At 34.4% G+C, this 15,163-nt stretch overlaps 1 protein-coding gene across 1 annotated transcript in view; it reads right to left on the bottom strand.

Moving 5' to 3' along the window:
* The window catches only part of LOC145670512 (uncharacterized), a 56,278-nt gene extending 42,777 nt beyond the window's left edge, over nt 1-13,501 (bottom strand). Inside the window, exon 1 of the mRNA XM_081739263.1 lies at nt 12,849-13,501. Coding sequence (XP_081595389.1) covers nt 12,849-13,204 — 356 coding nt within the window. The 5' untranslated portion in view covers nt 13,205-13,501. The remainder of the gene's footprint in view (nt 1-12,848) is intronic.
* Nucleotides 13,502-15,163: the final 1,662 nt, after the last annotated feature.

Genomic DNA, 15,163 nt, shown 5'->3' with positions numbered 1-15,163 from the left:
TCAAACACATGAACTTACGATTTTATTATGAGACCTCGGCTTTAGCAGAGAGCTAATACCTTCAGCTATTCTTTATAAGCCAGTTAGTACAGGGAATGAATCAGGCAAAACATTGCATACAAATGGAAATAAGGAAATAAAGAAAGGTTAAAAATCACACAGAAACACGTTGTTTACGCTAAGACAACTAGCATGATCAAGAAAATACAAAATTTGTAAAATATTTGCGTTAATGAAGAAGTGATACGGCGTTAGCGGAAATTGTGAAATAACCAACGTAAATGTCGGAATAGTAAAAGCTTGCCATGTCATACACCATGGGCTGCAGATCAAAATAACAACATTCCTTTCTACTAGGATAACATTCCAAACCAGGATAGACTTGTAAACTGATGGTAGTGAAGGACAAACTGTAAAGGTGGCATTATTTTTTTTAACCATTCACATAACTTCTGCCAAATATGTGTTACATAGCCACAACATTTTAATGTATGACTAACAGTATCAACATGGTGGGGTGTATTACAAGGGTTATACTTTACTCACGGTGTGATAATAAGGCTTCCGAAATATGTGAATAAAATACTTAAATTCAATCATCTGTAAAAACTGGTTGATATAGAGTAACAAGATCGAAGATAGAATCTGTTTCTTAGAAGCTGAATCCATCTCAAAAACTATTACTAGCTATGCGTTACTCTTTTACTTTTATAGAGATAAATGTTGAAAAAATCGTTAATTTCAAGCACTTCGAAATTGAATAGAAAGGTAAGGAAGAAAATAGAACGTATCGTTGGGACGCTGATCCCGATCACAGAAGAGCTTCTCCACATCTTATAGTTTCTCAATATGGAAATCAGATAACAAGAATACTAACAATTTGCAAGAAAACAGCTCCTCGATACCTGTTACCATTTTCGCTTTATAATGATAAATGTTGAAACAGGGGACAGATAATTTTAATCGCTTCCGGTTTGAACAGGTCTTCAACGACAAAGATAGATCGTTCTCTCGGCAAGTTGACTCAACTGAACACAACCAAACCTCAATATCTCTTACCATTTTTGCTTTACGGAAATCAGTTTCAAACCAGAAGTAATAGTAAGTTCGAAGCACATATTGTGATATAGTTCTGTGAATAGTAGAGTTATGTTTGAAATGCTAAAACGCTTCTCACTATCTATTACTGTGTTTGTTTTCTGACGATAAACATTGAAACCAGAATCGGTTTATTCTAACCACTTCCAGTTTGACTGAACTTCAACGGAGGAAGTGAACATAGTATTAAAATGGAGAATCGATTACGAGAAACTGCAACCTCATAGATTTTAGCATTCTTCCCCTAAGAAAATAAGTAATAAAATTGAATCTAATGGTAAACTTGAACCACTTACGTATTTGATAGTGTCGCGAATTGTCATTATATATTGTATACAGACGCTTGCAGAAAACTTAATTTGGTTATATGGTATCGTTTTTGTTCTATGGCAATAAAAGTTGAAAAATATATTGAAACCGGTTTTAATAGTAAATTTGAACCATATTCGTTTCATGTAAGGTTCTGTGGATAATCATGATATGTTCAATTTAAACATTCAATCGTTTGCAGAAAGTTGCCTTTCGATATCTGTTACCTTTCCGTTCTGTAAGACTAAATGCTGAAACCGGAAATGGCTAACTTGAAATGCTTACCGTTTGAATAGAGGGTTAATGGAGGAGATGGGCCTATTCTCGAGAAGCTAAATGAATTGTACGAAACCGTATCTCAATATCCCTTATCGTCCTTACTCTACAGAAAACAGTATTAAAACTAACTTTTTAGAAACTTTCAACAACTTCCGGTTTCGTAAAGTGCTGTGGGTTGTTGTATGTCTACTCCAAACCCTCAATCGGTTGTACCAACTGTTTGTTACTGTTAGTTACCGTTTCCGTCCTATGATGACAAATATTAACACCACAAATGGTTCGTTTCAATCGATCCGCTTTGAATAGGGGTTACTGTAAAACCCTAACCGTGCTGACACATAATGTGTGGCCAGACAAGTGATTTCACAGAGCGTCTACGATCAGAAAACTGATGCTACCGGCACTAACAGTGAGTAAAAGGTTTAGCTGCAGAACACACTCCTTAAAGACCACTTTCCTGTCACAGGAATGATTTACGCAGTCAAAAGAAAGAAACAGAAATAATAAGATATTTGAGCAAACCTAGCCTCCACTAACCACAGGTCAATAAAATTTAAGAAATCTAAAAAAAATGCAGAAAACAAATTGTTAATAACAAAAGAGTGTGTTTTGAGGGTAAAAAATAACTTGTACCAACCGATATTTGAACGAGGGTTATTTCATAGAATAACACGACATCGTGCCGACGTATTCATGTGAGAGCTTGCAACTATCATTTTCGAAGTTTTATTTACACTGCACGTATATTACCTAACAAAGCTACGAGATGTCATTCACGCAAGGATTATTGGTGAGAACACCTCCTTCAATAGCTAGAACTGGCTTCGTTCTAATCCTCCTCAAAGAACTGGTGCAAATATCGTAAATTTAGGAAATCATTCTTTAAATTATCGATACCTTCCTGTTCACCCTAACCATAAATTGGTGGGCAACATGGAAATTTTGTAAACTATTCTCTCCTTTGGGAGATCAGTTTTAAAACTTGATAACATCTCTTCATCGTAACTGTCCATATATCTTATACCTGGTCAATCCGCTGCCTAGTTTTCCTATTGTTTTCCATCTATCAGCAAGTTGATCAAAATGGAATGCCAAATAAGATGGCCGAGCATGCTGTTTTTTCTTTTTTCTATTATTTTCATGATCTGTTGTCCTTCATTACCTTCCTTTCCTTCTTGTTCATACCTTTTTCTTCTTGTCCATGATATGCGCATCATTGTGCGCCAATACCACATTTCAAGTACTTCCAGCTTGGATATTTTAGCTTTTCTCAACGCAAATCCTCGAGTAGTCCTACGCATATGTAGGTGCAATAGTAAGTTCTGAAGATTGTGAATTAACTTTTGCCTGATCTTGATCTACAGATACAATGTTTTCTCTAAAGGCAGACGTTAAAAACCGTAAATAAAATTCAAACTTTAAATGAAACGGGGGCAATTCCATGACAATGTTTTATGCCAGACTTAAACATACGCCTTAGATTGTGCACCTACAGAGACAACGTGTGAGCCTCATTCGAAAGGTTCTAGGTTCGAATCGCAGCCTGGAATTACAGTTTGTTTTCCAGGAAATTAAACATCGTAAATTATGTGTACTATTGCCACTAAAAAAGATTTACTGAATAAGGGAAGAGAAAACCCACAACAGAAAAATGGGGCACGAGGAAAATGCAGACTATCTATGCTTAAAATTTAAAATTTCGTTGTTCTTTCCATGGCTTCTCTGTCTTTGCATTATGCATATTATTATATTCATTTTGTTTGCATTAATTTTCATCTCTTAGAACTCAACGTAAATATAATTTATGCTATCCTTCTACTGGTTCCCTAACTAATACCGAAATATTAATTCGTTCCTGCTCCAATTGGAGGAATATCCTGGCGTGTCATTTTCTGTGTCCAACTATCAGACATAAACTGAAACAATTCAACTGGATGAAGGAGCTACTATTTGTTAGAACGCCAACCTCCATAAATTTTAATGGTTAACTGACTAGGATAAGTAATAAAAAAATGGAATAAAAAGAAATAATTAGCAAACATTTGTAAATAATTGGAAAAATTCCGATTAGTAATAAAGCTAAATGCAATCATCGAAAGAAAATGCACACATATTAAAAATTAACCAAAAAGCACAAAATGGAATAATATATTCCGACTATTGAAATTAGGAAAGGAAAAAGAGAATTAAACAAAGAAACAATGGAAATTGAAAAGATCATGGTCCCTTTAATTCTTAAACTAAAAGATTAAATATCGATTATGATTAAACATGTTACTGCATGGTAGACAAAAGGCCGGAAGAAATCAGCGTTGGTCTAACCTAGCGGCCCACGGTTTACGCTATCTACAAGCAAAAGCTTTTGGGTCAAATATAGTAAAATACCACATGATAGTTTTTGTGAAGTTTGAACCTACAGAAATAAAGTAATCTAAGTATGGGACCATCCTATCTTTGAATTGTATTATATTCGACTTTTCAATTTAAATTTCAGGCCATTTTGTACATGTTTAAATATTTGGATGTCTAGCGATATTCTGCACATTTGAAGTTCGTAACACTGTTATCCTGGATGTGTAGGCCTTAATCAGAAATATTCGATTAAACATTTCTTTTCAAACATAAATGTTATAAAACTGCCTTCTGGCAATTTTGATAACTCGCTACGGTACCTCTATTAAGACAAATTTACAAACATGGTAGCTTATTATGACATAGTTATCATTTCGTTACGTTCACTGCGTTTTGTTTTGGAAGAAGAAGGTAAGATGAATACTGTATAGTAGTTGTATCGTATAAGAGCTATAAAGAGTAATCACCAACCGTAGCTTTCAAGATTTGTTTGTTTTAAGATTCGTGAATGCACTGGGTATATACTATTTATTTCCCTCCGTTTGCTTGATTGGAAATTGTTCCGCAGGTGTCAGTTTCGCTGATGATTACACTAGGAAAACAGTACCAGAATCGTGTGCTGCGATGTCATGATACTATTGCCACCTCCATTCAGTTTTGATATTCTGTTACTTTTCACATCACACTCAGTTAAAATATAAAGGAATTGATTTAAAAAAATTTTTAGACTATAAACAAGTAATAAAAATCTCATTTAAATTTAATAGACGATTCTCTTGGATACTAAATTAAAAATATCTATGTTGCATTCGTTAGTGGGCTCCAGTTCTAAAACTGTGTTGTTCATCACGGAGAAAATTTCCCACGAGGCATTTCACACTAGGTGTTGGCAATTAGATAAAACTGGTTTTGCATAAGCAATGTCGTTGTAAGCCACAAGCAGCGTAACAGATCAAGCGGAGAAGGACGTTTAAAGGATACTGAGAGCTGGAGAGGGGAAGGTGACGTAGTTACGAGCAGGGGACATAAGTTTCGCTCTGATAAACTCATATGAACTGTGCATACAGTTCCCTGCGATAGTATAAAACATTTCTTTCCATAGAGTGTAATTGTGTGAACTGAATTGTCATGTCATGAAATCATAGGAAATACAGAAGAGAAAAGTTTCAGATTGTGTATTTTCAATGATGTCCTTTACAAAATCAAAGTATGACTAACCGGTATTCAAAACACGAAAACCTTTCCCATGACTTGGTGTGTTTCGATCCAAGGCGGATTTCTGATTTAAAATTCAAACTACCCTAAAAACGGATCAACAAAATCTGTGAGCCCAGCATAGATAAAGGGAAATTTATTGACGAACTAAAATTATTTGCAGAGGTTCGATCCAAAACATCTAAAGCAGATGTTGTGAGTGAACATGAAGAGGAAACATGATGAGACGATACTGAACGAGAGATGTAAATATCAACTTGAAGAGAACTTGCAAGTCTTGCCTCACGTGTGCGTTCAAAATTATATATGAATGTCGCATGTATGTCTTATGTTATACATAGCTCTTTAAAGTGTACAAATTCCTCCTTACGATCCCTCTAACACAAGTAAATTGTTAACGAGCGTTTTTCAAACTCAAGATTATTAAATCTAGAGTAAGGTCGAACATCGGTCAAGACCACATTGAATCGTTTCTGTTAATGCAGTATGAAATGGATATACTAAACAAAGTGAATAAAGATATAATAATTAACAAACTCAAACTCTGTCATGATAGTATACAATTAAAAATATTTCTCATGTATCGTAAGAATGTCCTTGTTTCTTGTCATGTAAACAGATCAAAGTGATAAAAGTTAAATGCTATATACATAATGTGGCAATGCACCAATAGTAATCAAGCTGTCTGAAACCAAATTGAACTATCATAACTGCATTTTTCGAAATGTCAACAAGTACGTGTAAAACTTTAAACCCATTATCTCAAATACCACATAAAAGGTAGATTGCTACATTGTTACATCATCTTTTAATGTGAATTTATCTATCACTGTTTTCAAAAACGCTTATTTATCATAAATCATTAAAAAATACATAGTTCAAACTGGCTACAGATAATTCGAAAGTACATTTAGTTCACTGTTTTCACACTGCTCAAATGAGAGCCCCATAATAAAAGGGATCTAAGTTATACATGACGTTTCCAATAAGATTTATTTATATTCAGAAATGTACTCTCCGCAGCACAATATGCTAACTAGAAGAATAACATCACAGTCCACTTGAGAGTTTACAAATGATTGAACTGCATCGTGGTTCTCCTCCAAGTTTATATATTTCACTATGGATAATCCATTTCCTGGGCATAAATAAACTTACTTCAAAAGTCAATTAGTCCCCTTGACCTCCTAAATCTTTACGTTATTATAGATCTTTACGATTTTACGTTAGATGTTTTATTGAGTTGAGTTGATTTTGAGTTTAACGTCCCTTTTCAGAAGCGAGGCTATATGAGACGTGGACCTACTGATTAACGTGGAATCCGAACCACATGAGCTCCCGCCGCGAATCGAACCCGGGTCTCCTACGCTAACCGCTTAGCCACGGAGAAGCTCTAGATGTTTTATTGAGTTTAACGGAATAAAATTATGTGGTTCTGAAACGTACAGTTTGAGCGTTTAAACGGTCTACGATGATAGTTTTAATAGGACATTATATACTACTGTTGATCATCCAATTTAACATAAAATACGCATATGTAAAAACGTCTCTATGTTAGACGTTTATACCATCATTATGATTCTACTACGAATAAGAAAACTATTGATATTAGAAAAAAACTAATCCAGAAGCATGGGATAACATCAGATCGTAAAATATAGAATTAAATTAATTACAGAACTTAGCTAAACATATAAACAAGAATATGACGATGGGAAAAACACGTGGAAAACAAGAAAAAGGTAGTACACTAATTTAGCACAGATTATAAATCTTTATAAAAGAAAACGTGAAAGTTTGTTATAAAAAATTAACTTCTATGGAAATAACCTGGAACAGGTGAACATCATTTTCGTTTTGCTAATAAACGTTATAATACATGTTTGTGATTCGAGATGTGTTTGTGTTTAGTGTAGCAACAAATCAATAGCAAGAGAGGACAAACAATAACCAAATGATATTGGGAACCATGATAAGAAAGCCGAGAACAGACTTTTTTAGATGATATTTTTCTTGATTGGCAGAAGTATTTTCTTACATTCTTTCCATTTTAACTCGAACTTTATCCTATCCACTTTAAGACGATACTAATGGGAATTAATATCGAAGGATTTATCCAAATAATAACATTAACTTTAACTGAAGACAAAGAAGAGAAAGTAGTTTTTTCATTAACTCCCAGCTATTTTAGGATTACCATGTGTGTAAGGTATATGCTTTTAGAGTAATTTTAAAATTCAAAAAATAACATAAAAAATAGAAGGAAACCAAGGAGAAAGGGATTGAGTTTAACTTCAGATATCTGCAACATTTAAAATGCATAACCGTAACCTATTCAGCTATAACTAACCAGAAAAGGGTGGCAACGGAAATAGACAATTACAAGGAAGAAAAAGGCATGAGGCAAGTGCCCTAGCTAAGACTGAAAGTGGTCGACAAAGAAAGGGAGGATGCAGGCTATAAACTTAAAAGGAAACAATAGTATTAATTAAAGAGATCCACTTAATAATGGAAACTCTTTTAAAGGGTTATGCATAAGCTTAAAAACATCTTAACCAGTATTCCATGAGCCATCTGCAAAGGCCAATCGAACAAATGTTAAGCACGCAACATTTTGTTGGTAAACTATGAGTATTTTGGTAACCTGTATTTTCAAATAATGAAAATAAAATCTTTAAGTTTTACGTCCCACGGTTCTGCCGGTTAGGCTAAAGGAGACGGTGATGATGAGTAATGAGTGAAATGAAAAGTGGGAGGAAACGGGAGAACCCCCGAAATACCCTACGCACACGGTATTTGTCCACCACAAAGTTCACTTGGCGGGGGTGGGATCGAACCCGAGATCCCAAGCATCAGAGGTGGTTTGTATTTTCAAAACTTACATCGAAAACAATCTCAGCTTTCCACTTTTTTTTCGCCACCTGATAATACTATTTGAAGGTTAAATTCAACTATAATTTTTAAAGCTTCACCTGTCAACTTCCTGATTTTATATCGAATAGCTCAGCGTTTACATCTTCAAGTGCAAAATGTATGAACCTGTGCAAAAACACAGTAAGGAGTATGATAAATGCTATGAATACACGAGTACTGACAAGATGATAGAAAACTTAGATCCTGGTGGAATACAGGCGAAAAGACCGTAAAACAATATTTAAAAAAATGAGAAAAACTGCAAATTAAAGAAAAGAAAAAATACGTGGAAACAAAATAATTTTTAAAAAAATTACATTCAAGGAAACTATAAACCCTTGGCTTAATAACCTTCTCATCTCTCTTGGTTCCTTGTACTCTCACGCTCTTGCACTTTCGATTGGAACACAGAATATGTTCCAACGTGCAAGAAATCTAACAAAAGGGGACAATAGTTTTTCTTAAGGCAGTATACATCTTTTCTCTCATAAAACCTTGGATTTACAGCCATCATTGTGCTTTTGCAATGTAAACCTGCATTAAAGAATGAAACGCTGCTTAAAAGGGTATTTTTCTATGCTACTATGAAACTTTTGTTCAAAAGGCGGGATGTACTTAATAGTTTCGTATTGAAGATTATATTCTGAATCTGGACTGTAGAGGACTAATTTAAAAGCAAATAAATAAATAAATAAATAACGCTTTCCTCGCATTTTGCGAGTACAACATTACACTGCAATGAAAACTTAACATCGCTTTGAAAACAATCTAAATAATGATTATGTCAGCCTAAAAGTGTTCTAAAAAAAAGAACGAAAAGCCGTTAATAAAATACCCTTTTAAAAATATTAGGAGGATATTGTCTGAGAAAATGCTGCGGCTCTTAACAAAAATTGAGAATAACCTTGCTTTGAAATCGATTTGTAGTCAAAATGATTATCTCCTACTAAAGGGAATCCACAGAAAAAGAAAACAACGTCGGGCATCTTTTTAAAGCGTGTTAAGATTCTATTTTGGAAAAAAAAGATACTTTGCCTAGTTATTATGTACTGATAAATGTCTTCTTAATCTTCTATTCAAAAGCAATTAAAATCCTCTGCAGTTAAAAGCAAAATAGCGTCCAATAGCTGTTAAAGTTCGAAACATGTTTCAACTAGAATAATTGGGATTTTTTTTTTTTTTTTTTTTTTGGTCCTGGGATATTCTTACATTACTTTATATTCTCAAATAAGATCTTATCTCATTCCAGTCGTCTAAAAGAAATGAATGATCTCAGAATTATACCATCTACAGTTAGAATCAGAGTAGGAGCCGTTCTGAACAACAAGTTTAATGCTGCGATCAAGATTTCTTTCATTGTTTATCAGTACGGATATTATACACTTCCTCCTTCATTCAAAAAAAAAATCACGATTTACTTCCCTCTTCTACTAGGGATAGCACGATATCAGAAACAGATATCTACAATAGTCTCAGAGCAACGCAAACAGAAAGTTCGAATCGGAAAGCGCTTGAAATAGAACGAAATAGAACTTACTTTGTATTTTCCAGCTAGGGATGTTCTTACAAATTTCTAATTTCTAGAAAGCACAAACTCTTAATATTTACACTTAACTACTAAAAATGAAAAGTAATAAGTTATTCATTCTCCAAAATTCGTTGTAGAACAGTTACATTTAAAGGAACAAATCCGAAACATGTTACGAAAATGTATGCAACTCTTAAAGTTGAAATATTATCGAACTAGTGGTTAGAATATAGTTTGAAATTATCTTATCCGCATTAACTGAGGGAAACATATAATTTGTTGTTATCTGATACAATATAAAAGTTACAAGTATGTTCGCAGATAACAGAAACTAAGATTATCCATTTCTTCTGTTTTTTACCTATTATAAATTTTGACCTCTCATTTACGTGCTCTCAGGAACTAAGGCTTCACTTCAAATTACGTTATCGGTATTCGATGAGTGAAATAATTAGCTATTATTTTCTACAATCTAAGAAAGGATAAAATTACCTTAGGTATAAGCTATAAAAAATTCCCAATCGTTTTATCTGTAACACGTTTTGAATCTGGATCTATTAATGCCGAGCATACGGCTTCTAAACATAAGGGTTAGAATTGGAAAACATCGCCATTTTGTAAGATAAATGAAATGACTTTAAATTTTGGAGGATCTTAAACTAAGAACGGCCCCAGAAATGAGTCACAAATTATTTCCTACTTTTGTATTTATTTGAGACGTGTTTCGACACTGTACGGAGTACTGATGCCTAAAAATTGTTATAAATATTTTTATACATCAGTGGAATAATTGTGTATTGTCCTGGGTTACTCAATAGGTTATTACTAATAATCTATACTTTGGAGTTATATTTTATATTTCTTGTATGCTATGTTCAAACACTGACATACACACACACACACACACATACACATACACACACACACACACACATATATATATATATATATATATATATATATATATATATATATATATATATATATATATATATATATATACTTACAAGTTTAGGTAAAAATACTTTCATAATACTGTACAAACTTGTATTTTTCCATGTATCAGGCGAAATAGCACTAGCTTCAGGAAAAAAGAATGCTTATATAAAATATTTTGAAATAAGGAACTGACAAGAATAAATAAGAGCAACGTTCTTGCAAAATCCATGTCCATTCCCGATACAATTGCCATTTCTAATCATAATTATAATTATTTTTATAAAAATTTAGCAAAATTAATACTAATAAGCAAGAACTACTGCGATTAAAAACTATGGATTTCATACTGATAGCGGCCCTATTTGATTAATTCATCATCTCTACTCTTGGGCTCTTTAATCTCTATAGTACTCTTTCCATATTGCTAGTCATAAGTGAATGTGAACTTGCTGTTATAAATTAGTATACGAATCAAGCTTCATCTTTCTAACGTGATCAAAGAGAGAGTAAATTCTCAACATCTTCTTTAACACTTCCTTTTCTCCTGTTATTGTAAAAGAATAATTATACATAGCCTACAGTTTCTTCAAAATTCTGATGTCTTGCATAAAAGTATCGTTCTTTGATACAAACTCTACGGTGTGAATCTGTATACAATACCAACCAATACGAAAACATTAACTGGTCGAGGTTTACTATAAAACTTTAAGAACTAATTCTTAATAACATTTTAAATAATAATATATTGTGAATGTTATATACAAATTCGGTCACAAAATAGCTAGCAACCACTGTAAGCGACATGAACAACAAAATTCAATGTGCAAATTGATGACACGGAAAAAAAAATGAGTGGGAGTTAAGGAATCCACATTGGTAAGAAATTTACGTTTCTAATGTACTATGTTACTTTGCAACACAAATATGCAAGCAATGACAGCATTTCAGTATGTAACTCATAATATCTTTAGGTACGTACAAATACATATTCAACACGTATGATATGTAGGCTTATGTTATATACAGTATTTTGCGCTATCTTCGTTTTCGTGTATACTTATTTGCGTTGACCCAATTGATCCTAACCGACATATCCCTTTGATCCCAGTCGAACCAACACCCTACGCCTTACCCTAATTTACATAGCGATCTTTTTGTTCTACCGACCATCTAGCACATATTGGTTACTGTTGTTTGTACAGCAGTGGACACTTCTAAATGGTACAGCCATATGGAGATTTACGGTTAAGGTGTACCATTTAGAAGTGTCCCCCGCTGTACAATAATTCTTGTATTGCCTACGTGCAATAAGACCCTAAAGTGAACCTGTATGCAGAAATAGATGTCTATATCCTAGAAATGATTGCTGAATATATAAAAAGTCGACTTTCTTGAAAGAAATGAGTACCGGTATGAAATAAATTTCTGCCTGTATAGTCATCTACAATTAATGAACATCCATTGTTGGTTAGAATACTCTTTTATCTTGTATTTTGTTAATGTCTTTCAAAGCCCTCCCGAATGGTGAGGTTAGAGTCATTCGAGAAAAATCCCTGAATAAAATAACAAACGTCCTTAGTTTTTGTTCCAGTATAACACATTTCACTTTAAATTTCGAAAATTTTAGGATAAATTTAATTATCGCAATCTGTCACTTTATATAAGTATCTATATAAATAAAACACTATCGTCGAGCACCCATATTGTAAATATATACAAGAATAAAGAATTTGGTGAGAAATGCATACTTAATAATAAAGAATCATTATTTTATCAAGATACGAACTACATAAGATTTGTAACGGTATCGATCTTCTCTATATATATGGTCTACGGAACTCGCAGGATAAATTCCGCGTTCACAAAAGCTCTCCACTGGCTTCTACCCTTAGCTAACTGCATCCAGTTTCTACTTTGTATTCCAATCTCTGCGAAATCCATCTTAATATTGTCCTCCCATCTGCGCCTAGGTCTTCCTAATGGTCATTTTCCGATTGGTCTTCCAGTCAAGGTATCGATCTTATTATAATTTTGTATACAGTTAGTCTATGTGTGCCATACCATTTCTAACATGCAGATTAGTAATTTACGTTCGAGATATATCCCATACCTAAATATTTCTCTTGAAGTATTGCTTCTAGCCTACAAACTTTCCGAACCCATGTATCCGTATTATTAATCTGAGCCAATTACTTGATGAAAAATTGAACATTACCTTTCTGGCCGAACTGAATTTAAACTTTTTCTTGTTAATTGTTGGGAGTCCTTAGAGTGCGATGCGCAAGTCTCTTGAACCACTAGTTTTCTTAGCGTTTCTATATCACTTTCATATGCAGGATTTTCTACTGCAAATTCTGATTTCACCGTATCAATGTTTAGTTTCTCATCCAAAGAATACATAGCTGCATCCTTCTCCATTGTTTGCTCTCCTTCCGTCTTAGATGATTCTTTATTGTCAGTCGTCAGTTCGTATGTCCACCCTTTCCCTTCGAGTGGATCTTCCTGAGGTAAGTCATAATCAATTTCCTCTTTGCACATCAATTCCAACTTAACAGATGCCTCAGCAGCCATTATGACTTGAAATTTAATAAGAATTTGACAGTGTTCTTATATTTACCTTGTCTTTTAACCTGCCAGTGTTAATGAACGTTCACAGCAACTTTACACTTGCAATCAAACATACGATCAAATTTTAATAAAATACAGAATAAATGCAGTTTGAAACAATGTCCCAGGTAACAAAGACTATTGGGCAGTTATTACCTGTATTAAGCGTATAATAAATTATAAAATCGAATTACTTAAAAGATGTAAAGTATAAAGTAGATAATTATGCGAAGAGAGGTCTTACCACCTCCCACGCCGTGCCGTGAACAGTGATGCCAATTCCTTCAGAGCCGTTTTCCCTTCACAAGCTTCAGAATTTCCCTTTTCCGTACAAAATTTCCCTTCGTCCAAACCGTTCAAGTACTGTATTTAGTAAACGTATTTTTAATCGTTTTCACTACCACTCCCTCACCCGATCTTATAACCACATACAAGCAGATACCTGACAGACTTTCTTTGAGCTTACGCACAATTTGAACTTGATTTGTTGTTTAGGTATCTAAGGCGTCGCGATAGAGAAGGGGAAAGGATATGGAAAGGTGTAGGCCAGGACCTATGTTAAATAGTGCTCTCAACGGGTCGGGTCGGGTCGGGTTGAAGACCGACCCGACCCGACCCGTGACCCGAATTGACTGACCCGACCCGACCCGACTGACCCGAACCGTGATCCGATCTGATTGACCTGACCCGATAACCCGACCCGAGCTGACCCGGTTGACCCGACCCGAATAACCCGACCCGACCTGACCCGATTGACCCGACCCGACAACCCGACCCGAGCTGACCCGATTGACCCGACCCGACAACCCGACCCGAATAACCCGACCCGACAACCCGACCCGAGTTGACCCGACTGACCCGACCCGACAACCCGACCCGAGTTGACCCGACCCGACCCGACCCGAACTGACCCGATCCGAGTCGGGTCGGGTCGGGTCAACCCGACCCGTTTCAGAGCACTATGGTCACTACTCTGGGTGAACACCAAAATGCACTCACATTGGGGAACTAGTTTTAAAAGCATAATTTTAGAAAATAAAGCATAAAGCATAATTTAAAATATAGCACAATTCTTGGAAAATTCTCTTTAACTGAAAGTTTAACATACTGTGTTAATATCTTTAAAGCCAATATTTACAATGCAAAATCATTGAGAACATAACAATGCAAACAATGAAAAGCTTATTTTTATTTCTGTAAACTTTTCGGTGAAATCCTTTGATGTGGAGAAAAGAAAAATGTAAAAGAAGAAATTTTTCTGCCAACAATGAATAGTATGCAAGAACTCCATACTATATTGTTACAGTGACGACGCCAGCTTTAAGTTCTTAGGTGGGCAAAGGAGGGGCAGATACATTTTCGGGGGGGGGCTATTTGCCATACCAAAAATGACATATTTATTACGTTTTACTTATTTTACATTACATTGTGTATTTCGTTGCTGTTTTTATGTTAGATCTATATGATTATAAATTAAACTTATTTCAAATAAAATTTGTAACTAACAAATAAATAACGTCTGCACATGAAATATTTTTCAATGAAACTTTTGAAGCCTAAACATAAATTGAATTACTTTCGCGTATGATACAAGTAACACATTCGTCTATATGCTACATCTCTCTCTCTCTCTCTCTAATATATATATATATATATATATATATATATATATATATATATAGCCAGAGAGAGAATTTACGAGGAGCTGCTGAAAATGTCGTAGTCCAATCCAGAAGGAGTGTAGGTACTAGGTAGAAAAATGAAACCGTAGTTTAGAAAAACATATCTCTGTATGTACAAATATAAATGTTCATATTAATAATGAAATTCTTATTGTTTCTCAGGCCTCTGAAGTGATTATGTGTGCCCAAACAGATAATTTCACGAACATCCAGATCCTTACTGTTATAACATTTTTGTTCC

Source organism: Thermobia domestica, chromosome 14 (assembly GCF_964235325.1).
Source record: "Thermobia domestica chromosome 14, izTheDome1.hap1.1, whole genome shotgun sequence".
Taxonomy (NCBI): domain Eukaryota; kingdom Metazoa; phylum Arthropoda; class Insecta; order Zygentoma; family Lepismatidae; genus Thermobia; species Thermobia domestica.
The sequence above is the reverse complement of the archived record's forward strand: the minus strand, read 5'-3'. Positions and strand labels throughout refer to the sequence as shown.